The sequence below is a fragment of the Vespula vulgaris genome, chromosome 20 (assembly GCF_905475345.1).
Source record: "Vespula vulgaris chromosome 20, iyVesVulg1.1, whole genome shotgun sequence".
Lineage (NCBI taxonomy): Eukaryota > Metazoa > Arthropoda > Insecta > Hymenoptera > Vespidae > Vespula > Vespula vulgaris.
This window is the reverse complement of record NC_066605.1, coordinates 1,991,410-2,016,942: the sequence shown is the minus strand read 5'-3', so window position 1 is coordinate 2,016,942 and position 25,533 is coordinate 1,991,410. Positions and strand designations below refer to the sequence as shown.

Sequence of the window (25,533 nt, the reverse complement as noted above, 5' to 3'; positions counted from 1 at the left end):
TATATTGCATTATTGAATTAGCAAATTAAGAAATTATAATAGAAATATTCAATATTTATTTTTAATGTTCTCAAGATTTATATATTACAATGCTTTTGGCTTCTTTTTGTTTCTTTTATGCTGCTCTGCTTCTTCTTTATCGCTAAAATATTCATAGGCTTCATCCGTGGAATCAATATCAACTGAAACAGCTTGTTGGAATTGGTTATCTGTTTCTTTCTGATCTTTTAATTCAGATTGAGGCATAACATGTTTGTAAATAGAGAGAGCCTGGAATATAATAACAAATATTTGAAATTTTATTTATTGTATATAATGCAATGTATTTCAGAGAAATAAAAATAACTAACCTGTGTTATCAATGATGTAGCATCTCCTACATTGCTTGGTAATATTATAGTATTATTAACTTTTGCTAGTTTATTAAATGCATTTACATACTGTTCTGCAATACTTAAAGCAGCTGCATTTTTTGCATCTCTAAGAGAAAGAGAATTGGCTACCAATTGTAAACCTTTTGCACGTGCTTCTGCTACGGATATTAATGCGGTAGCTTCACCAGTGGCTTTATTTATTTGTTCTTGTCTTGCAGCCTCTTTAATTACGTAATATGTATTTAGATATTAATGTTGTATTTAATGATAACAAATACTATATCAAATTTTTTAGTAGATTACCAGAAGTTAAAATTCTAGCCAGCCGTTTGCCTTCTGCTATATTTACTTCAGCTTCCCTGGCTCCTTCAGATTCCAAGATAGCAGCTCGTTTTTTTCGTTCAGCTTCAACTTGCATTTGCATAGCTTCTTGCACTCTATTTGGTAACTTTATATCAACTGTAATAATTAATAATAATCATAATTACATATACATCATGAGAAAATTGAAGTAAAGAATATAAATATTTTTTTAACTTACGGATTTCATATCGAAGACACAATATACCCCATGCTTCACTAGCTTTGTTAATACTTTCTACAATAGAAACATTCAGACCTTCTCTTTCCCTAAATACTTTATCTAAAGATATTTTTCCCAATTCTGACCTCATTGTAGTTTGTGCTAATTGCATTATGGCAAACTCAGCATCTTCAACACCATAAGAAGCCAAATAAGGATCATTTATTTTTAAGTACAACACTCCATCGATATCAAGCGTTACATTATCTAGTAAAAAATAAATCAAATTAAAACTATGATTATATATTGTTTTAATTATAAATCACTTAAGACAATTATTATATCCAACATACCAAATGTAATTGCACTTTGATTCGGTACCTGTATGCAAATTTCTTTCAAACTTTGTACGTATTTAACTCGATCGATTATTGGGAAGAGTAAGTTAAAACCTGGTTCTAAAACTTTATGAAACTTTCCCATTCTTTCTACAATCCAGGCCTAGAATAATATTTCTAAATTATCAATATATTATTCATAATTAATTTCGTAGTTAAATTTAGATAGGTGTATCAAACCTCTTGTTGCGGCACAAACATTATAATTGTATTCAATGGTGTAACGGCAGATGCATGTCTGATATATTCTGCTGCATATAACGTACTACGAAGGCCACTTTCACGATTCAAAAATGTTCGCTTCTGTTATAAAAAAAAAACAATATAAAGTAATATAATATAATAAAAAGGTACATTTTTTGAATGATAAGTAACAATATTAATACATACTGTAAAACTACTAAAGTTCCTTATTAATAACATTTTAGTAATATTCATTTCGTATTTGTTTACTTTTTCAAGTATAACACGTTCAAATATCAACGAATATAACTCTAATGTTGTAAAAGTTATTTCAGATTTACATAGAACTTTTCGTCACACAGATCAAACGTGTAGAAGATTGCTACAAAAGCAACTGTGTATTTAGGAAGCTAGATGTCGCGTCGGTATAATATAAATTCTATACGATCTATGCATATATATAATGTGTATATGTATGTGTATGTATTTTTTCTAATACTGTATTAGAAAAATATGAACGTAAAAGAAAAGAAAAAAATCGAAATTTCAAAAAATAAATCAATATTTATTTTTATGAATGAAAGAAAACGGATATTATACCGACGTATCGCAGCGCCATCTGCTATTCTTAGAAACTTATATTACGGCAGAATTCAGCTTGGGGGCCTTGAAGTCATATCGGTGGTGTTTCGTGATCGTGTCGTGTTCGTAATTGTTTTCTCCTTTATGTATCATTCTAACAATTAATATTAAAATTATAGTTATTCATCGTTGTTCTGTATCACGTTAATAAACAGTATGAGGATTTGGAGAACGGAACACACATTTAAGTAAGTCTCATATTTTTTTAATGCATTCGATAGTTGCCATTTTTTCTTTTCTTTTTTTTTTTTTCTATCGTTACGAAGAATATAATTAGACGGTGCAGCAAGAATTTTTTTATTGGAAATAAATTGATGGTATTTCTTTGTAGTCATTCATGGGAAACCGTGACACAGGCAGCTTGGAGAAAATATCCTAATCCAATAAATTCTTCCGTTATTGGAACAGACGTCATCGATAGGAAAGTCATCGATGGAATCTTACACACGCACAGACTTGTCTCGACTCGTTTCGGTTTTCCAAAGTGGGCTCAAGCAGTAAGTACAATATTATTTATTAATATCTTTTAGACTTTAAAACGTAATTTTTTCTTTCTAAAACGTTGTAAAATTATAACGATGTTTCTGTGTGCGAAAAGTATATGACGAAATAGTGTATGTTTAAGTAAGCATCATAAGAGAAGATCTTGCAAATATACATTAAATTTGAAATGTATATTTGTGTTGGTATTACAGTAAGCACGCCAAAATGTGACGTAAATGAATGCACATATTGGTCACGGTTATGAACAGTATATTACGCTTTATCCGACCTAACCTATTTCATCTCTGATCAATTTTTCTATCATCCATAACGCAATGTTTATTAATTATATTTCATCTGATCTCTTCTTAATTGTTTTAACATTGTTACGTATTTTTAAATATTTAATATCCGATTTTATAAATAATGTATAATAATATTTAATACGTCGTACATTAAATACGTTATTCTACTAGTTCGTAGTAAGCTTTATAGACGTCGTTAAATATAGAATAAAAGTTATCTATGTTTGTTAGTCAAAGATATTTTATTATGAATATTTTATAATGCGTAATAGTAATCTTATTTATAATGCAGTGAGTTTATAAGTTAATATATGTATATATAGCAACGTATGATCTTCGAAGAGATAAACAAGGACATTTTTATACGGTTTAGTAAACAAAAATATACTTCAATTAATTTTACTTCGAGTTTGATTCGATGTGAAATAATTTTATATATTGTTTTTATTATAAAAATCATATAAAAGAACATCTGAATTAATTGAAATAGTATGTAATATTAGTGATAAGTATTGGAATGATACAAGGTCATTCTCTGTGGCAAATTAAACATGCAATGAGAATTGCATGTAGTAATCGAAGATGTTTTATTATAAATATTTCATAACGCATAATAGAAACTTTAATTATAGGGTAGTAAATTTAGAATATTTATATATGTATTAAAACATGACCTTAGACAAACAGGAACATTTTTATTCGGGTTAAGGATAAAAATGTATGCGAGTTAGTTTTACTTTGAATTTCATTTGATATTAAATGATGTTTATACGTTGTCTTTGTTATAAAAAGTAACATCGTTTTAAAGAAAGTTTTGATCAATCGAAAAACTATGTATCATGAGTATATCCGACCTATACAAGGTCATTTTCTATAATTAATTCATTTTAAAAGAAGATTTTATATCAATAGAAAAATTAATCGCAGTTTAGGTCATCGATTACAAGGTTGCCCTCTCGCGGTGTTCACCAAAAACACTTTCAAACGACCTTTGTTGGAACTTTATCTCATCGACTCTTCGTCAAGTCGATAATGTAAAATAATAAATTATCGACGAATGTTCAAGGCTATCGATAGAAAAACACTTTCATACCTTTTAGATCTTTCTGTTATATCAATTGTACGATATATTTTAAGTAAGATTCGTGTCACACGTTCACGTGATTACGATCCAGTTTCTCGTAGGAATGACGAAAGCAATAATACTATTACGTTAACTTATATAATACGATTGTGTTCTCACATACTTATCTCTAATCAAAGTTCATTAATTGAAAAGAAAAAAAAAAAAAAGAAAGAAAAAAGAGTAAATTTTTTATCATTCATTCACATTCATATATGAGAAAGTTAAATGTAAAAATAAAAGCAATTCCGTTTAAATGTATTCATAGAAACAACTGTTCGTTACATATTCATGTTAAAAAAATTCGATTAAAAAGATTTCGATCTCCCTCTCCTCTCTCTATCAGCGTTCGCTCTTCGCTCTCTCTTTTCCTGTTTTCTCTATCGAGAAAAACGAACAAAATATTCAATCATATCGTATCCCATCGAATTCAATAATATTCAAATACATCGAGCTACTACTATCGATGCTAAGTGAAACGTGCTAGAGGAGAAGAAAGAAAAGAAACAACAAAAAAAATAAAATAAAATAAAAAAAGAAACAAAAATGGAAGAGGTCGATAACGTTTTAGAAAATTTGACTTAAGCCGACACGAGCGAGCGAGATGACTGAGAACGTTGATAGCGTAAGGGTGACTGAGGTTGGCTGGCGGGCCAGAATGGTAGAGAAAGAGAAAGAGAGAGAGAGAGAGAGAGAGTGGATAAGAAAAAGTGTGAGAGGGTGAGAGAGAAGAGAGAGAGAGAGAGAGAGAGAGAGAGAAGAGAAGTGCAAGAAGCTGTTTTATCGTCCGAGCGAGCAATCAGCGCTCTATGAACAAACGCTCCCGAACATCAGTCAGTACCGGAAATTCGAAACTTTCGAGGAAGTGGAGCAAGAAGACGTGCCACGTTTACCCTTCTTGTACAGTAGATATAGTAGAAGAGAAGGGTGTATAATAGTAGTAGTAATAGTAGTAGTAGTAGTAGTAGTAGTATAATAGTAGTAGAGGGAGAAAGGTGAAAGGAGGTATTGCTGAGATAAAGAGAGAGATAGATAGAGATAGAGAAATAGATAGAGATGGTTGAATATCAAGAGAATTGCAAAACAACAATAGCAATGGTATCAACTTTCATAATGAGTAAGCTCAATGTTACACCATTTGGCAATCGTCCAGTTAGTTTTGGAAAGCAAAAGGGAGTCGTTGGAAATACATGAATTTCTCCCCCTCTCTCTCTCTCTCTCTCTCTCTCTGTATTTCTTTTTTTTTCTCTTTCTTATACGTTACTCTCACATACGGATAGAAATACACATAAATACGTGCATTCACCCTTAAGCGTAACTCCAGCTTCTTTCTTTCGTATTCTCTTTCTTTTTTTCCTTCCTTCCTTCCTTCCTTCCTTCCTTCGTATTCGTCGGCCTTGGTTCACCGTGGCAATCGCTGGAAAGACTCGACCAGGGATTTCAACGTCGAATCCTTTTTCGAGCGAGCGAATCGCTTCCTTTCGGAAGGATTTTCTATAAGCTCGGCTATTTCGCAAAAGCCCGTTTCGCGTTGTGCTGAGAGAAAGAGAGAGAGAGAGAGAGAGAGAGAGAGAGAGAGAGAGAGAGAGAGAAAGAAGGAGAGGGAGAGAAAGAAAGGGAGAGGGAGAGGAAAACAGAGGGAGAGAGAACCCTCTGTTCTCCTCGCACTCGAACGATTCGAATCCCCTTCTTTTGCGTGTGCATATATCTGTCGTGTGCCTACCAGGATGGTTGAAAAGAAGATGTAGAAGGGTAGGTAGAGAAAGAGGGAGAAAGAGAAGTAGCGAGGAAAAGGAAAGAGAGAAAAATTTACTTAACGGAAGGGAAAGTGCAAAGGCACGTTTCGCGATCCTTACGATTCTCTATCTTTTTCTTTCTCTCTCCCTCTCTCTCCTTTTTTTTTGTATTTTCTTCTTTTAAATTCATCACTACTCACTCTCGCACTCTCTCTCTCTCTCTCTCTCTTTCTTTTTATCTTCCTCTCTTTCGGTTTTTCTCTAATTTTGGCGTAATTAGTGAATGAACTCGAATGGTAATATAAGGAGGATAAAAGAGTAACTTTGAAAAGAGTTTGTTTATATATTTATATAATGATAATGAGTGAATATCTTAAAAATGAAAATATATATATATAATGAATTAATTTTTGAATGAATGTATGTATTTGAATGAATACATATATGCATATATGACTTAGACAATGAATGAATGAATAAATGAATGAATACTATAGCAGTAGTAATAGTAGTTTTATTCGTAGTTTTATTAGAAATGAATATAATCTTGTCTTTGATGTTAGTGTTGGTAAATAGTAGTAGTAGTAATGGTATTACTAGTAGTAGGAGTAGTAGTAGTGGTAGTAGTAGTATGTAATAGTATTGAGAGTGAGGAAGGGTGGTGGATGAATGAGGGATGGTATTAAATGGTAGTTGAAAGTTGTTTAGCCAGAACGTAATTGGAATATGTATAATTAATAGCGAAAGAGGACTATAATTTAAGAGCACTTAACACCGTCCCAATTAAAGTCTTTTAATAATTGCCTGATTATTTATATTAATTCGTCATTAATATAAATATCGCGAGAACGTTTACGATTTAACCGTGATGGTAAGATATTTATTTGATTTGTAATTAATAGATTGTATTTTTAGCTGTTTTTTTCTTTTTTTTGTAATTTAATTTAATTGAAGAAATATAAATATAATTTTTTTATTTCTTCTGTTTCTTTTGTTATAGTTGATCGGTCATGCGAAGATCTGTTATGCCAGCGAGAAAAGCGAGGTCGATCCCGTTAGTCGAGAGATGGTCCTAAAAACGAGGAACGTAAGTGAATTTTTTTTTTTATATATATATATATATATATAATATCCTTAGGATTTTGATGATCATCGACATCGTTGTTATGGGGAATCGGATGGATGGTGATACATTGAAATTTTAACCCTCGACAATTTTTTTTTTCGGTATTATTACTGACGATTTTTTTTTCGGCAATACTAATTTTTTAAGTATTCGTATAGGAGAGATTATCGTATGAAAATTTTCTTAGAATTTTTCTGTAAAAAGAAAAAAGAAAAATTAAGAATCGGTAATAATAATAATAATAATAATAATAATAATAATAATAATAATAATAATAATAATAATAATAATAATAATTTCGTAAATATTTATTCTTAGAAATTTCAGCCACCTCCACCGTTCCCCTCTTCGTTGTATGTAATGCAAATTGGATTTAACAATATTATTTGAAAATGTAGCGACCGGTATAACATCAATATTGTTAAAATATTTAATCTCCGATGTTTCAACGTTTATGTAAATTTTGTTTTAATATTATTGAAATATGTGACGCTCGATAATAATAATTTTTTGATAGTATTTATATGGACCATCTCAATTTTGATAAAGTTATCGTAAAAGAGAATCCATATTACAAATACGTAAGTAATAAAATTAATTGTAATTGATATTTGATAATAGCTTTTAAGAATTAATATACACATACGTATATATTTATTTTACAATAAAAGTAGCATAATTAACACATTGAGTGTTAATTACATTGACCTGCGAAAACGAATTTTCCACGAAATTAAAATAACCGTATAATAACATCTATAACATTTTTCTTTTTTTTTTTATATATAAAATATAAAAGACAATTCATTGTCATTATTTTCACATTAGAAATTTATTCTTATTAGGAAGAGTATTTATTTTTTCTTTGCTTTATACATACATACATATATGTTTATAAATAATAATAAATATACATATACATATATATATATATATTTATTTATTAAAAGTGTATATACTTTTTTATTACATTTCCATTTTGTTTATTATAAAAATAAACAAAAGAGTGAACAAAAATGAAAGTAATCTTTGAAACATTGAAAATAAAATTAAATTGAATACCGATGACTCCTCCCCATTCCAAATATGATATTCAACGTGTAATATTAATAAAATTGATTAAAACGTAGTTAAAAATGATAAATCTTGGAACAATCGAAGCAACTGGATATTTACTTGTAAATAGTTTTACGAGTAAAAATAGAAATCGACAAGGAGAGATATATAATAGAGAGAGGGGGAATAGAAAGAGAGAAAGAGAAAAAGAGAATGAGCGAGCGAGAGAGAGAGAGAGAGAGAGCGAGAGAGTGAATAGTAGAAACCATAGAACTCTCCCTTCCTCCTCCTCCTCCTCCTCTCCCTCTCCCTTTAGAAACAGAGTATCCAACGAAAATTGCATATTCGTCGCAGAACGTATATGGAAGGAGAGAGACACATAGAGAGGGAGAAAAAGAGAGAGAGAGAGCATACGCGGAAGGACGACACCAGCACGAAATACAATGAAACGTGTGTTCGACGTCGATCTCTACTACTCACTCTCAATTTCGATCGAACCGTAGACTCATAGTGTAAGTGGAAAATTGGCTGATGCAATTTCGGCGTTCGTCCACCATTCGCAAACTCTCTCTTTGTCTATCTACCTATCTCTGTGTCTCTCTCTGTCTCTTTTTTCTCTTTCTATATATATACATATATATATATATATGTATATATGTATATATATATATATGATGTGTATATGTATATATATATTTCTATTTGTCTGTTTCTCTCCCTCTCTTTTTCTGTCTCTTTTCGAAAACAATATACGTTTGGTGTTACATGTATCAATCGTTGGCGTGTATCGAAAATGCTACGTCATAACCAGACGCTCTTGTTGCGTAAAAGAATTGGTGGAATGCCATTGTGGAAAAGTTACGAGTCTCGTCGTCGTTCACACGTTTTTTCATCCCCATCTCTACCCCTGCTCCTCCTCCTATCACCTACCTCCTACCTCAGCCTCCGTATCTCCTCGGCCTTCGACTCTCCTTCGAGCTTCTCTCTTTTTCTTCTATTTTTTATTTCATTTCATTTCGTGTATATATATATATATATATATATGTATGTGTATATATGTGTATATATATATATAAACATTTTCATTGAAAATTCACGTAGATTTACTACGTTACCCTCTTGAAATTCCTTCCGGTATCCATAACGAAGAGAATATCGGAGAGCTTTGGTGGAAGCTTTCGGAGAATTAGAGAGTTCTCTTGAGATGTGTGAACGGGTAAGCGAGAGAGAAAGAGAAAGAGAGAGAGAGAGAGAGAGAGAAGTGAAAATGGAGGGGGATGGAGATACTCGAAGGTAAGCAAAGTGCAGACTCGAAGATGGGCTCTCGAAGGTTGTTGGAGGTCGGTTCACTAACACTACTATTCAAGGAGTTAGATATGATAGGTTATTGATGCGAGCATTACCGGCAACCCTGCATAGCTATTCCCAGATCTCCACTCCTCCATCCCTCCTCCTCCTCCTCCTCCTTTTCCTCCTTCTCCTCCTTCTCTTCCTCTTCCTCCTTCTCCTTCATGGGATGGTGATGTTATTTGTGTTGGTAGTGATAGTGTTGGTATTTGTATTGGTATTGGTGGTGATGTTGTTAGTTGGAGAAGGTCTCCCAGTATTCCTCGTAGCATCTCTCTTTCCTTCTTATCGTTGAAAAAGAAATGGATAGAAATCGAGAGGCAAGATGCATTACCGGCGTGATGAACGATCCGCAGGTGTGTCTCGAGTAAAGGAAGAAGAAGAAGAAGAAGAAGAAGAAGAAGAAGAAGAAGAGGCAGGAGCCAGCAAGTAGCATGAGATGTTCTTTCGTTGTCTACTCCTTCCTACAACCTTTCATTCTTATCTATTGCTTACTTGCTTTCTATCTAAAACACCATAACATTATTCGATAAATGTGTTTTGAGAGACAGGGAAAGACAGACAGAGACAGAGATAGAGAAGAGAGAGGGAGAAGTGTGTATTTGTGTGTATTTTAAAATATTCAGAATCCTTTAGATACGAATATTAGAGGTTTGTTACTTCCTGTTTTGTGATACGTTTGGTGTACCTTGGGAGTATTTACTTCATCTGTCTCTCTCTCTCTCTCTCTCTCTCTCTCTCTGCGTGTGTATATGTGTGCACGTGTGTATGTATTAAACTCTTAATATATATATATATATTTCATTATTTAATAATTTTATCATCATTTAAATCATCATTAATTCATTTTTAATGTCTTTAATCATTATTGTCTTATCATTATTATTTTTAAATCATTATTATGTTTAAATCATTATTAATGTCTTACCAGCAGATGTTTTTGGTTAAATTATTTTTAAATAATCATGTTATTATATAATGAGGATTAGTAAAGAAAGAATATGATTTCTATTAATTCATACAATTCTAATATATCTAATATAAAATACCAGATATATATATATATATCCTATCTATATATATCTACCAATCTATAACTTGTTAAAAAGAACACATAGTGATTATTAATGAGACCGAATAATCCCGGTACATTAAACACGCGCATATGAATCATACGGACGATTTGGCATGAGCGAAGTAAGTCACGTTATTCTAAAGTCATCAATGGTTCTAATTAAGCGTTTAGACGATTAGGAAGTTGGGTCTTTCTAACTACATATAACTTTGGGACATACACCACCTTTCTCGAAGGAGAAGAGCTCCACTCGGAGCTTCAACTAAAATTGAACAATTCCCTGCGGCTCCTAGACGATATCCTCTCTCTCTCTCTCTTTCTCTCTCTCTCTCTCTCTCTCTCTCTCTCTCTCTCTCTCTCTCTCTCTACTCCTTCTCTCTCTTTACCTGAAGCTTCTTCTTCTTCTTCTTCTTCTTCTTCTTCTTCTTCTTCTTCTTCTTCTATTCCTCCTCTTTCTCATTCTCCTCTTCCTCTTCCTCTTATTCCGTGTTATCCAATGTGTACTCGCGAAGGAAAACGAAAGGTATGAGAGAGAAAAGGACAGACGACCGACCACCAAGCTTTTCCTCGTACGTGTAGAAGGCCAATGTATTCTACGTAAAGCTCTTACAAGTCCAGTCTCTGGGTTATAACCTATCCTGCCTCGAATCCCAAAGGGGATATATCTTTTAGCAATTTGCCTGCTTCCCTTCCCTTCACTTCTCTTCTCTTCTCTTCTCTTCTCTTCTCTTCTCTTCTCTTCTCTTCCCTTCCTTCCCTTCCTCTTTCTCTTCGTGTACAACTCCTACGACCTGCATACGTTAAACGTTGGAACGCGTGGACGTTGTTGCGTTACAGTCTCTTTCCTATTATCGTTCTTCTCCTACGTACATATATATGTATATATACATATGTACATAGATACGTACGTACAATCTTCTCTCCGCTTGAATTAAATTTCAAATTGGTATTAGTGGTCAATATTGGGTCAGTAGTTTCTTTGTTTTATTTTTATTTTCATTTCTTTTATTTATCTATGTTTTTCTTTCTTTCTTTCTTTCTTTCTTTCTTTCTTTCTTTTTTTTTTTTTTTAAGTGTACAAGTTAGTATTTTTAACAGAATATTATTATGTGATGTAATCGAGGCTGAATTCAGAATACTTAATTATTAATACTGTTTGTAATAAATTTAGATTGATATTTATTTTCGTAGGTAGCAAACTATGATACGTGTTATGATACATAATTTTGCATTGATGCATGGACAAGTGATGAGTCAAAAATGTATTAGATTAAAATAGTATTTATTTATGAATCTATCCAATACAATGCAGAATTTATAAGAGTATACTATATCGTGTTATACTATATTATATATCGTACATATTAAATATTGAATTAATTTATAAATAAATAGGATGATGTAGTAATAAGTAAAAAGTGTGTTAGATTTTAAATTGCATTTATTTATGATGCAATCTTTCTTTCTCTTTCTCTCGCTCAGTCTCCCTTGCACAAATATTATGACGTAAAGAATATTTTAGTAGGAAAAAAAAAAGAGAAAAAAACAAAATAAATAAATAAATAAAGAAATTTATGGAAGTAAAGTCGAAATAAAAAAGAATGATCCTTATATACAGATCTGTTTCATTATTATATCTATTAAAAAGAAAAAAGAAAAATTATACGATTGCAGATTACTCATGCAAATAAATCATGCAATAATAAATATTTCTAAATATATAAATGCCATGATAAGTAAATACTTTATTACAATAAAACGTTACCATTCATACATACATATGTGCATAAAGAATAAATCAACTTGAATGCAATAATAGCAAGTATAAACTTTCGAATAAAAAATTGTCAATTAACTGATATCGAATTCAAAAGAAAAAATGAAAGAGAAGAAAAATAATTACATAAAAAATATATATATATAATTCGTAAATTACGAAGTATTTAAAAAAAATTTTTATGAAGGGTTAACGATCCCTGTTACTTCATTTCGACACGAATATCCGTGCGTTGTTAGGCGCGAAAATTCGAGGCTGAGTCGTCTCTCGCATTTTCGCGTTGGTGGGATGGTGGTTGCCATCAGACGAGAATTAATAACGGACGCGTGTATCGGCGATGTATCCTGGTCGAGCTCGTGGACTCCCCGCGGACTTTGATGATGGAGGGCTCGAGAGAGTTGCGCGAAGCAAACCAGAGAGAGAGAGAGAAAGAGAGAGAGAGAAAGAGAGAGAGAGAAAGAGAGAGAGAGAGAGATGGCGGATAGTGGAGGGCCTGGAACTCGCTGGATACGTCGTGGACTGAATTATTGTACGTGCACTCCTCTAAATCATAAAAACAACAAATTGCATGGTGCCAACGTGTGCGTTTATATATGTATGTATATGTGATAGAAAGAGACAGAAAGAAAGAGAGAGAGAGAGAGAGAGAGAATTTTCTATCTCTTTTTATCTTTCATATAAAACTTATAACAACGTTATAAACAAAGTATGAACGTATAAACAGAAATTGGGAGACGAAACATTTCTTTTTTTTTTTTTCTTCCAACAAATTATTCTTCAAAAACTTTCAAAGGAGGGAACAATTATATTAAATAGTGAAATTGAGTGAAATTGAAAGACATATTGGACACACCGATTAATTAATCATTGATAAAGAGATGTTACTATGCAAATCAGATACATACGAAGCAATCGATATATGGTCCTAGCGAGGAATGATCGAGATCGATACTTTGGAACTTTATTTATCTTCGTTATCTTCATATTCCATTGATTCTTTTTCGAGTGGTTGACCTTTACTACTTATATATTCGACTATGTAGGAATGCTTGACTTGTACCACTGAAATACGATAACTGACTTGTGCTACTTAAATATTTTATTATACACGAATATCTGACTTGTATTACTTAAAATGATTGACATAATTCCATACTTTATATAAAATGATAAAAATTTAATACTTCTTTTTTATAAATGTACATATCTCTAATATAAATATTTGAATAGCTTTCTCTCTCTTTTTTTGTGCGCATATATATATATATATATATATATATATATATATATATATATATATGTATATAGGAAAGCGCGAATTTTGTTGGCGTGACAAAGGTAGCAGATTTTGAATCGATTGAAATATGGAATAGTATGTAGCTATATGGTGGATATATGGTGGTCGGCTTAATGAAAAATTGTAACTTCGAAACGAAACGGAGCGACGTGTCGGACAACGTATATCCTTTCGCTTCTCTCTTCGACTTTTACCCCCACACTCTCTCTTTCTCCCTCTCCCTCTTTGTTCGTCTGTCTGTTCGTCTCTCTCACTCTTTCGGGTTTAGATATCATCGTTGATCCTGTTTAAGCTAGTCCAGTATGCCAATGTCCTGTGACATCGTCCATTGGAACGAGTTTTTTTGCTTCTTTTTTTTTATTTTACTTTTTTTGTTTTTTTGAGGGATGTTGTTTTTCGGGGTTGTTCCTTTTTTTTTATGCGACACTTTTGAAAAATGGCTGGTAACGACATCACGGTGTGTATTTTCGTTTAAAGTATCTATCCCCCTTCTCTCTACTTTCTCGTCCTATCTCTCTCTCTCTCTCTCTTTCTCTCTCTCTCTCTCTCTGTGTATCTTCGTTAAATTTATTACACTGCTCTTTTTCGTTCGTCGAAAACGTACATACGTTTTTTTTCCTTCAGCAGGAAGAACCTTGTCATGCGGAAAATCGCAAATCGCATCTCTCTCTCTCTCTCTCTCTCTCTCTCTCTCCCTGTCTCTCTTTCGGTTTTTACGTTATATGAGATTTTTTTAATAAGTTTGATAGACAATTGGATATATATAATGAAATTTTAATAATCGTCTTGTTACTACATTCTTATGCAAATATATATATATATATTCCCTATTTAGAGAATTAATTTTTTGTATAAAGAAATAAACTAAATCGTCAATAAAATGTTATTTTTTAATAAAATATAATACAGCGTATTATATTTCGTACGACTTTGAGACAAATCTGATTTAATTTTAATCGTCAATTAACAGTATACGATAATATAATACTTAATCGTTGAAAACTACGTAGAATATTTTCTCTCTCAGATTGGATTAAAATCATACATATATACACATATACATTATTGTTAATTACAATAAATAATATCTTCGTTGATATATTCGCGTCCGATCACCAACGTACGTACGCGCATACTCACGCGCTAGTGGACGAATGAAAGCGTATGTCTGCGATATCAACTTATGTTTTCGACATTTACTCGATTACGAAAGTCCCTTTAGCAGCTAATACCTTTCATGTATTATTCAATGCGCTTTTGCCCTTTATCTTTATGCAGATACGGAAATGCTCGTCTAATCCTCGGGCACTTTGTTCTCTACTGAAAATACGAATTTCATCTCAAAGCACTCGTTCGTGACTCTTAACGAGAGGAGGCGCCGTGAACTCGAGCTAGCCAACCAACCAACCAACCAACCAACCAACTAACCAACCAACCAACCAACCAACCAACCAACCAACTAACCAACCAACCAACCAGGCAGCGCCTAAAACCGAACTTCCGTCTGGTTTCGTGTTAAATGCCCATAGAAAGAAGAACGTTCTCGTTGAACCGAGCGATAATACTTCCATCCAATTTTACAGAGAAAGAGGGAGAGAGACAGTGGTAGTAGGAGAGAGAGAGAGAGAGAGAGAGAGAGAGAGAGAAGAAACAAAAAGAACGTTTTGGAAAAACGTTCCTACCGTTTCATTCCTTTCTTTTCTCTCTCTTTTCTCTGTCTTTCTCTTTCCCTCTCTCTTTCTCTCTCTGTCTATCCGTCTGTCTATCTTTTTCTTTAACCCTTATCTTTCTTTTTCCCCATGGTATTTTACTCATGGTATACTCATTGAAACTCTTTAGCATGAAAGTCGGTTGATATGTACGTAGGAAAGTTATATACCTATTCTATGAATTTTGTAGATGTATGAGGTAATATCGTGAAAGGCGGAAAGAAAGAAATAGCTGAGAAAGAGAGTTAGTGAAAGAGAATGAGTGAGTAAGTGAAGGAGAGAGAGAGAGAGAGAGAGTCTCCACTCACTCGTTGATCCGAGTGTGTAGAGTAGATACGAAGCTCTCGTTTACACGATCTAATACGGATTTGCCAGCATGCGATTCTCTATCTCCTGAAATCCGCTGAAATCGGCGATTACCGCAAGAGTGTACGTGTATATGTGTATGAGAGAGAAGGCGGGACAAAGAGTGGGGGATAGAGGATGGAGAGTAAGTGAGACAGTGCTACATCAAACATGCTAGAGAGAGAGAGACTAAGCAGAGGAAGAGACATAGATAGATAGATAGACAGATAGATAGATAGATAGATAGATAGATAGATAGATAGATAGATAGATAGATAGATAGATAGATAGATAGATGGATGGATAGATGGATAGATAGATAGATAGAGATGGTCGATGTCCATACCTAAACTGCATCAGGGTCGATCCAGCTTCGGGCTATGCATCGTCGTAGATTTGGGGATTCGGGCAGGTACACTAGTCACTATTCCTAACCCCCCTTCTCTCGTAGCCATCAAATCGCGTGGTATGGCCGGGCGAATCGAGAACACACCTCAATGAACAATGCTGCCTCCAGCCAGATCCGCAAAGTCCTTTCAATTATGCGCCGATGCTAATTACTCGCGCTAGTAGTATACGGTGAAGAAGGCCTCTCTAGCCCTATAACGGGCCACTCCTAAGCGCATTCTACCTTACTGTGTTCCTCGTTATAATGGCAAAGGGCAAAACCGTATCATGAGAACCTTTATGGGTTAGGAGGGGGAAGGAGTGTGATGAATGGGATGATAATATGTTCCTTTCTATCTCAGTCTATCCATTTCTCTCTCTCTCTCTCTCTCTCTCTCCCTCTCTCTCTCTTTGTAATTTCTTGTCTAATAAAACGTTCTAATATCGATGATAGGTATCGTTAGAATTGTGTATCCATATGTGCATGTCATGTGCATATGCATGTGTGTGTGTTTCTTTTTTGCTTTTCTTTTCTTTTCTTTCTTTTTCTTTTCCTTTTTCTCTCTTTTTTCATTTTTTTATTTTTTTCTATTATTTTTTTTTTAATGGTTATGAATTTTATTGCAGCATACTTGTCGCGTATGATTCGTGAAAATATAATTGGCCCATAATCGAATATCATAGTTTCATGATTCATAGAACGAGATCTTTCACGTTTCCAAATAATGATAACTTTGAATTATCGAAGTATATTCTAGACTCTTTAGGTCAATATTGTTTAACTCAAGAGACTCTTATTTGACACAAGGGACGAGTACGTGGTTCTGTAGCGTGTGGTCATTGCGTATCTTGAAATGTAGTATTATCGTAAATGATCAAACTCGTGTTATTTATAGTAAAGGGATTAAATGCCATAATTTATTGGTTCTACAATTTTCTTTTTGCTCTTTCCTTAAATTGTTTACCAATTTATCAGGCAATTTCGTCGATTGAAAGATTCTTATTTTTTTTCTTTTCTTTTCTATCCTTATATATATCTACGTGATGATAAAATCGAATAATCATTTTTAATAGAGACTTTTGAGTTCAGTGTTTCGAAAGTGAGCAACGATTACAAATTCTGCAGTTCTCGACCACGCACTATTCCGTGTGTGGTCATTCTGCTGCGCTCGGTCGGCACCGCAATGCCGCGATAAATGAAAAGCAAACGCGGCGAGGATTGCTGCTGTTGCTGCTACTGCTGCTACTGCTACTGCTTCTGCTTCTGCTTCTGCTACTGTTACTGCTACTGCTGTTGCTGCTATTGCTGCCGTTGCTACTGCTACGAAGGTCGAGGGATTGGCAAACAGTGGTTTGCACGCGCGGTTGACGAGAAAAATTTCAATTAACCGATGCATCGGTACTCTCTCTCTCTCTCTCTCTCTCTCTCTCTCTCTCTCTCTCTATATATATATATATATATATATATATATATATATTCCTTTCTCTCTTTCGTTCGCGCCTAGTAAAAGTTGGGTTAACGAGTGAGTAGGAGAGAAAGAGAGAAAGAGCGAAAATTAATTACTTACTTTCGCATCGACGCTATGGTCGAACGGTGAGTTCGATCGATGGATGGGCTTTGCTCGCGTTCCCTTGATGCGATTAAATCACGTCTTCCTTCTCTCTCTCTCTCTCCCCCTTTTTTCTCTTTTTTTCTTTCCCTTTCTCTTTTTCTCTTTTCTCTCTCTCTCTCTCTCTCTCTCGTTTTCTACATCCTCAAATTTCTTCTTCTTTACTTTCGCTCCTCTCTCCCCTCCCTTTCTTCTCTTCTATTCTTTTATTATTTTTCTTTTATTTTTCTTTTATTTACTTTTTCTTGCTTTTAATTTATTTTTTATTTCCTTCTTTTTTATTAAATTTTTTTTTTTATTTTTCTTTTTTTTACTTAACACTCGTGCTCAGTTTCTTCTCTCTATCCTTATCTTTCCTCTCCTCTTCTCTTCTCTTCTCTTCTGTTCTGTTCTGTTCTGTTCTGTTCTCTTCTCTTCTCTTCTTCTTTTCACCTCGTCGATGAAAACTCTCTCTTTCTTTCTCTCTCTCTCTCTCTCTCTCTCTCTCTCTCTTCGAAGGAGATTAGGTAGCTCGTTGTTCAAGAGAAGCCACGGTTAGGTCGGTGATATTGCGAGGAAACTTTCCAAGGCATTTTCCGTTGGAAAAGGATTTATCTCGAGCGTAAAAGAATCGTAGTATTTCGTAGATACTACTTACGGGAAGAAGATTAAATACGACCGGTCTCCCCCAACAAGTTCCATTTCTTTCTTTAACGCGATCCTACGATTTCTATTTATTTCGTTCTTCCGCTTCTTCCTTTCTCTCTCGCCCTTCTCCCTTTCTCTCTCTCTCTCTCTCTCTCTCTCTCTCTCTCTCTCTCTCTCTCTCTCTCTCTCTCACAAAAAAAAAGGAAATTTCAGCCGGATTTACTAAATATTAATATTAATATTAATATTAAATATTAATATTAATACTATGTGAAATTATGCAAAACGATATAACATAGGGATATATAATAAATTTATGATAATAATTTGATACGTTGGATTTATATTTTTTCCATCTTTTTTTTCCTTTCTTTCTTTCTCTTTTTTCTTTTGTTTACAAATATATAATTAAAAATGTTAATGAAATTATATAATTTAATCAGTATAAAGCACACATATATATATACACATATATAAAATAATAACAATAATAACAAAAGTAAGATGAAAATTTCTCAGATTAAATTCGCACCATCCGACTTTTCTCTTTTAGCCATTTCAAAAATTATACCCGCGTCGGAATAATAATAACATTAAGGATAAAAATTGTGTCGAATGAAGAACCACAGTTTTCGAATTTCTTTTCTTCCTTCCTTTCTTCTCTTCTCTTCTTTTTCATTGAACAATAAAAAGAAAGAGGTATTCAAAAAAGCTTCGGGCGATGAGGTTTTGTCGAGATGCGAGAGAGATAAAGATAGATAGATAGATAGATCGACAGAAACAGAGACAGAGAGAGTGTATGAACGCAATGATGAAGCTGCACGGTAGATATTCTCGCGCTATGTAACACAGTTGGCTTCACTGATTGCCAATATGGCAGAACGCGTAGAGAGTAGGACCGGTTCGGGTTTCCTCCCCCCACCAATGTGCTCGGTCGTTGGGTCCACAATATGCCGCGGGCGTTAATTTCCCCGTGAAACGCATTGCACCCACCCTTATTCCTCCTCTCCCCTCTCCACCCTTATCCATACCCATACCCTTTCCCAGTCCCCTCCCCCCGGCACCTGCGATTCAATTGTTCCGGGTTTGCGACCAGAGTGTTTCGCACTGCATTGCCAAGATTCTGGAGAACTGGAGTTGAGGTAGTTGGGGCCCGACTGGGGTGAAACGGAGAAAAGAGGTATATGGTGATGGTGGTACTGACGATGGTGGTGAGAGGAATCGTTATAGTACCATCTCGTAATGATACGTGAGCATATTTCCGTTCCTTTCTTTTCTATTATACAATACATCGATACACAATACTATTTCATCAGCGTTGTCCCTTCGTTCTCATCTTCCTTTTGCCTCGACTTTATTTCGTTTGCTAATCACGTGTTGTTGGCAAACCGTACAATTATCGGTTTGGGATAGGAACGTTGTTTACTCCCACGAGATACATCACTCGAGGCGTTACGCATACTGTATGCGTGTAAGCCAGGAATTCGAAGTCCATATCTTCCAAGAGGATTGTCGATGGAGTTCGTGGATACTCTGTGAATCTATCTATGGATTTGTACCATCGTCGATTATTGTCTCTCTGTCGTGATTGTTATCATCTTTCTATTCGGTTGAAACGTTCGAATCGATATGATGGATGCGACAAAAGCCATGGCGACACTGTTTTATTTGATTTTCTTTTTCTTTCCTTTCTTTTCTTTTCCTTTCTTTTTTTTTTGTTATCGTTGTTTCTGTTCTTTTTTTCTCTCTTTTTTTTTTTTGTCGATTTGTTGCTAGTTGCATCGAATTGAATTTTACGATAGCGTTAATAACGATACAACGATGTGATAATAGTTCTTTTAGATTAATTTAATATCATCAAAGAATTCAATATTCATACTTTTAAATAGGCTTGACGAGGGTTTACAGACAGTTCACAGATGCGTGTATTGTTCCATCATTGATCGTCTATCGTGATTATAGTCATCTTTCTGTTCAATATATTGAAATATTGAAATTGATGATACGATGGATGATGCATCGGGTGGCGATACGGTTTTGATTTAATCTAACTGAGGAATATTCAAAGTTGATTTCTAATAAAAATATTATTCAGGCTTATTATGAATCACATTTCATTGGATTTTATGATGTTGTTGTAGAGATAATACAAAAATGTGATAATAGGTTCTTTCAGAATTTATTTGATACGATCAAAGAATTCAAAGTTTATACCTTTCAATAGGATTGACGAGGATTTAAAGGTAGTTCATAAATGCGTGTATTGTTTCATCATCGATTGTCTCTCGCGATTACAATCATCTTTTTATTCCATTTAATATATTGGAATTTATATCTTGGCTGACAGTTTTATTATATATATATTTTTTTTAATGTGACTAAATGATATTCAAAGTCCGTCACTTTCGAGAAAAATGATCTTTCTTTTTTTTTATATACATGGTGAAAATTATTATTAATGATTACTTTGCGAATACGAGGATTGAAAAATAAACATAGAAATATCATAGATATGAAATATTATTGTACGTCTTGTCGTTGTATAGCTTGCTTGTCAAATGGACGAATATTCCGATCGTGTCGACGATGCACTCGCGAAATGTCATTGCCTTATTGAAAACGCATCGCTTCTGCTCCTTCGTACGTGCAGAGCATAAACATTTTGCTACGCGAGAAAAATACTTTCTTAACAATTTTGTCACTATTTCTCAACGTTGAGAATATATTATTAAAATAGAAAAGAAAATGTGAATTTTTTTTTCATTTTCTTTTATCATCCGATCGAATTGGTATATTAATTTTTATATACTAAATTGTACCAACAGAATTTGTTAACCAATACGATCTACTTAATCATTTAACATAACTATCGAATTAATTCATAAACAAGTATCATTTCGTAATAATACATTTCTATAATTGAATAAATCGAATATTCCTATTGATTCATAATTAATCCAAATCAAATCGAATCATAAATCGAATCATACATAAAACATTAAATCGTAATTCGAAGATCGAACGATAGAAAAAGAAAAAGAAAAAGAAAAAAAAAGAAAGAGGGAATATTAAAAATTAGAAAGAAAGTGGAGAAGTAGGGTTGGAAACGAGATTGAAAAAGTAAAAAAGAAAAAGAAAAATAAAGAGAAAGAAAGAAAGAAAGAAAGAAAGACAAAAATGCCAATTAATCGTTTCATTTGTCAGGATCGATAATTTAACGACACGTAAGCTTAAACGACACGTTCTATCTCGATAATTTGGAGTGACCATCTCTCTAACTAAGGGTTGCGCGCTGCTACTAACCATCGCGAGTTACACAATGCGGTCGATAGTAACGCGACCGCAGGAACAACCGAAAAGCAACCAAAACGATTTGGCCCCTCTCTAACGACGAGAATTGTGAGAAGTTAATCGACCGTCTCTAACGATTTCATTTCGTTCTATTCTTTTTCAGTTAACCTTTTGCAATCACATAGCGGTGGATGAGACCGTCAGATATACACCCCATCCAAACGATCCTGGAAAAACTTTGTTACAACAGGAAGCCGTAGTAACGGTCAGTGGTGTACCTCTTACACATTACATGGAGGAACTATTGACGTCGAAAATTTGTTTTAATTCTGGCATGGTAAGTTCCAACGATATAAATAAATAAATAAATAAATAAATGGATATATAAAGAAGAAAAAAATTAATGATCGAAAGAGAAAAATTTGTGAGTCGTAATAGATTGGGTATAAATAATATTTTTATTTAAAAGGATTGATGTAAAAAAGATTTCCTTTTTTATTATTATTATTATTATTATTATTATTATTATTATTATTATTATTATTATTATTATTCAATCGATCTCGTGATTTTTATTGGTTTTTACGGTATGTAACGAAGTGTCCATCATCGACAATATCCCTTTAAATGGGAATATAAAAGAGAGATGAAAGTTTTCCAATGAGAGGAGCATTTTTCAGTCGACAAAATTTGTAACTTTAATATTATAATTTTAACTTTTATAATTTAAGAAATTATAATATTAGAGTTATAATATTGAATAATACGTATATTAGTATAAATAATATTATAATTTTCAAATTACATAATTTTTATGCAAATGTAGTAAAAAAATAATTTAGTTATAGAGAGTTAAATATTATTAATAGATTACTACTACCACTACTATTGCTATACTACTACTACTACTACTACTACTACTACTACTAGTTCTACAACACTACTACTATTACAACTACTACTACTACAACTGCTATTAGATTTATTTTTCAAAAAAATTTCACTGAACTTTTTTAAATTCTTCTGAAAAAAAATCTAACGAGTAATAATGATCTCTAATTGTAAGTTTAAAAGAAAAAAAGAAAAAGATACATCGAAAACGTTTACTTTATAGTTATAATTTTTTTTCTTTTTTTTTTTTTTTTAAATAACGATTTCGATGCGTAGGGTCGTCAAGCGATGGAGTGGGTCATCGAGAAGTTGCATCTGGAAGAATTCGACGATCTTCTAACGCAAACGGTCCGTCAATTTGACGATTTAACGTCGAAAACCAGACGAGGAATGGACGATTTACAAAGTGCTATAAAATCATTCGACGAGATTCACAATCTTACGAGTTCACCCTCTTCCCAATCGATGCCAAAATTTTAGCTATGGTTTCGCGTTAGCTTCAATCTTTTCAATTGATTTCAATTAAATAAAAACTAGATGATAACGATGATGATAATGATGAGGATGATGATGATGAGGATGACGAGGATGATAATGATGACAGCGATGACGACGAGGATGAGGATGATGAAGTGGAGGGAGAAGGGGAAAGGGAGGTGGATCGAATTTGCGAAAAAAAAAGAAAAAAAAAAATAAGGAAAATAACCTGCAACCCAAACACGCAACCCAGACGTTGATTGGGTTTCTTTCTGTGTGCCTTCGATATTTTTCGAGGATCATCCATTCCGTGCAGATGTGCAGACGTGCTTCTCTTTCAAAAAAAAAAAGGGGAATGAAGAAGGGTGGTGAGGAAGGGTAAAGGGTAGAATCTAAAAGATCTATAGTAGTGAGGTTATAGAAACAAAAAGAAAAAAAGAAAACAAAAGGGAAAAGAAAGAAATTAGTATTTTTTTTCTTCTCTTCTTCTTCAAACGAAGTTGATAATGTAGGACGCGATAATTCGATAATTATCTGGATGATTGAGTTTTTTCGATTATTTTAAAAAGTGTATGATCTATCGATCCATCCATCCATCCATCCATCTATCTATTTATATATGAGTTTACTAATTTTGATATCTATGTATATTTGTACGTACGTACATATATACGTATCTGTGTTTGTGTATTTGTGTTTGTATATGCATCACACATGCTATGTGTACACACATACACACACAGACACACTATAAATTAATATAATCTGATAGTGTTTCCGTTATGTCCGTCGTTTGCCATCAAGCTACGACCAGCGTTGTTTGTAGTAGTACACCATAAAGGATGAATTATTTATGGCATTTTCTATCCGGGCTCTCGATCCACCACCACCTTTCGTGAGTAGCAAACATTTGAGTGGAAACAAATGGTGTCCCCTGGTACAAATGAGAGAAATGAAACTACGTCGTCGCGAATGTGTGTTGCATTCTATCTATCTATCTATCTATCTATCTCTCTCCCTATATATATGTATATATATATACATAAAATATATATATTTCTCTCTCTCTCTCTCTCTCTCTCTCTCTCTGTATCTCTCTCTATCTGTTTCTGTCTCTCTCTGTCTCTCTTCCTTACGTCTTTCGCATCGCATGTTTAAAGAAAAAAGAAGTAAATAAATAAAAATAAAATAAAACCAAACAAAAATAAAAAAAACAAAACAAAACGAAACAAAAATTCGATCACGATTTGAGATCCATCGATCGTTTTCGTTTTGTAAAGTTGACTTAGTAAAAATATAATCGTATATCGGTTTGATATAAATAATTCGAAAGGAAAAATAAATGAAATAAAAAAGAAGACGAACACGATGATGATGATGATGATGATGAAGAAGAAGAAGAAAGAAAGAAAGAAAAAATTGTAAAATATATCATTATAATTCGTTTTAAAAAATTGGGTCATATCAGGGGAGGTAAAAGTTTATTATTTATCATTGAAAGTGGTTGAAGCTTCGCGAAGATATCTTAAATCTAAATAATTAATAATCTATTATATTAAAATTTATTATAACTATAATATTATATTTAAAACAAAAAAAAAACAAAAAAAAAAACAAAAAAAAAGAGACAAAAAAAAATATGGATGTGCTACACGTGTATTATATAATACGTAGCAGAGATATTGAATTTGTCGATGTTACGTCATGACTATATTCATAAATGTATTAACACATCGATGCTGTGTGAATGAGAGGGGAAAAAAAAGAAGAAAAAAAGGAAAAAGTGGAAAAAAAATTATTAGTTAGTTTTCGATAGAACCATTTTCGATCACCACAAATCCGTTTCCTATTTTTTTTTCTTTCTTTCTTTTTTTATTTTTTCTCCCTATAATCAAATGTAGCACCTTATCCTACCATCACAATACCTTCTCCCCCCCACACCCCATCTTATTAAAAACTATATTGAACGATACTCTTGTTTGCTATATGTAATACTATAGATGAGTATCGAGACTAAGAATATCGTCTCAAAAACTTATGCGAAACTCTTTTCATTTAGTAAACTATATATGCATAGTATTATGCTTATTTATATACACACACACATATACACACATATAGGTATAGCTGTAGTATAGTGATAAAGCACGAAATAGTATTTTTTCCCTTATATAAGCGTACAAATGGAAGAAAAAGAAGGAAAATACATTTGATTTTTGTAGAGCCATTAATCGTATCCCAAATACGCGAATGTTAAATTAATTATTAATAAAAGAAGAAGAACAAAAAAAATATATATATACATACATATACATATATATATATATAAAAAAATAATAAAATAAAAAAAGGAACAAACGGTCTTATAATGTCACAAAATGTCGCTGTCACGTTAATAAAAATACATTGCAGAAAGTTGTGAGAAAATAAGAGTGAGGAGAAATGAGACAAAAATATATTATACTACTTTACAAAATTAATTCGTCTGGTCTATATTTTTTGTTTGTTTGTTTGTTTGTTTTATTTTATTAATTTCTTTTTTTTTTTTTTTAGTAGATCTATCGCTCATTTCAGTTTAATCCTATCTAATTTTCTTTTTTCATGTCTACGTAATAGTTACATATATGTAATTAAAAGTTATGCTATTATTTATATTCTAATATAATTTATACTGTTAGTATTGTATAATTATATTAATTATCATATTCTCTTAATATTTTATAATTATACTAATATGCGTTAGTATAATTT

At 32.8% G+C, this 25,533-nt stretch overlaps 2 protein-coding genes across 3 annotated transcripts; one reads left to right on the top strand and one right to left on the bottom strand.

The window, feature by feature from the left end:
* Positions 1-33: 33 nt before the first annotated feature.
* Positions 34-1,881, bottom strand: LOC127071054 (stomatin-like protein 2, mitochondrial). Its single transcript, XM_051009872.1, has 7 exons — positions 1,686-1,881; positions 1,476-1,598; positions 1,251-1,398; positions 916-1,164; positions 678-833; positions 351-595; positions 34-270 (listed from the first exon to the last, which is right to left on the bottom strand). Exons 1-7 carry the CDS (start codon positions 1,731-1,733, stop codon positions 85-87), a joined length of 1,155 nt encoding a protein of 384 aa, XP_050865829.1. The 5' UTR covers positions 1,734-1,881; the 3' UTR covers positions 34-84.
* A 239-nt stretch (positions 1,882-2,120) lies between these two features.
* On the top strand, positions 2,121-25,258 carry LOC127071057 (protein slowmo). Of its 2 annotated transcripts, XR_007784818.1 has the most exons (6): positions 2,121-2,308; positions 2,452-2,617; positions 6,768-6,854; positions 21,578-21,751; positions 22,284-22,475; positions 22,582-22,724. XR_007784818.1 is itself a non-coding variant. In XM_051009875.1 (5 exons), the coding sequence occupies exons 1-5, from the start codon at positions 2,277-2,279 to the stop codon at positions 22,783-22,785; spliced, it is 663 nt and encodes a 220-aa protein (XP_050865832.1). In that variant the 5' UTR covers positions 2,124-2,276; the 3' UTR covers positions 22,786-25,258. The 2 variants fall into 2 exon arrangements, 1 of the variants encoding a protein (XP_050865832.1); XM_051009875.1 differs by lacking the exon at positions 22,284-22,475 and having other exon boundaries at positions 2,124-2,308; positions 22,582-25,258.
* Positions 25,259-25,533: the final 275 nt, after the last annotated feature.

Coding starts and splice junctions, on each gene's coding strand:
- LOC127071054 (XM_051009872.1), bottom strand. CDS start 1,733: ATGAATATTACTAAAATGTTATTAATAAGGAACTTTAGTAGTTTTACA. Junction 834..915: donor GTGTCTTCGATATGAAATCC/GTAAGTTAAAAA, acceptor TAATTATTACAG/TTGATATAAAGTTACCAAAT. Junction 596..677: donor GGCTAGAATTTTAACTTCTG/GTAATCTACTAA, acceptor ACGTAATTAAAG/AGGCTGCAAGACAAGAACAA.
- LOC127071057 (XM_051009875.1), top strand. CDS start 2,277: ATGAGGATTTGGAGAACGGAACACACATTTAA. Junction 2,618..6,767: donor TTCCAAAGTGGGCTCAAGCA/GTAAGTACAATA, acceptor CTTTTGTTATAG/TTGATCGGTCATGCGAAGAT. Junction 21,752..22,581: donor TTTGTTTTAATTCTGGCATG/GTAAGTTCCAAC, acceptor TTCGATGCGTAG/GGTCGTCAAGCGATGGAGTG.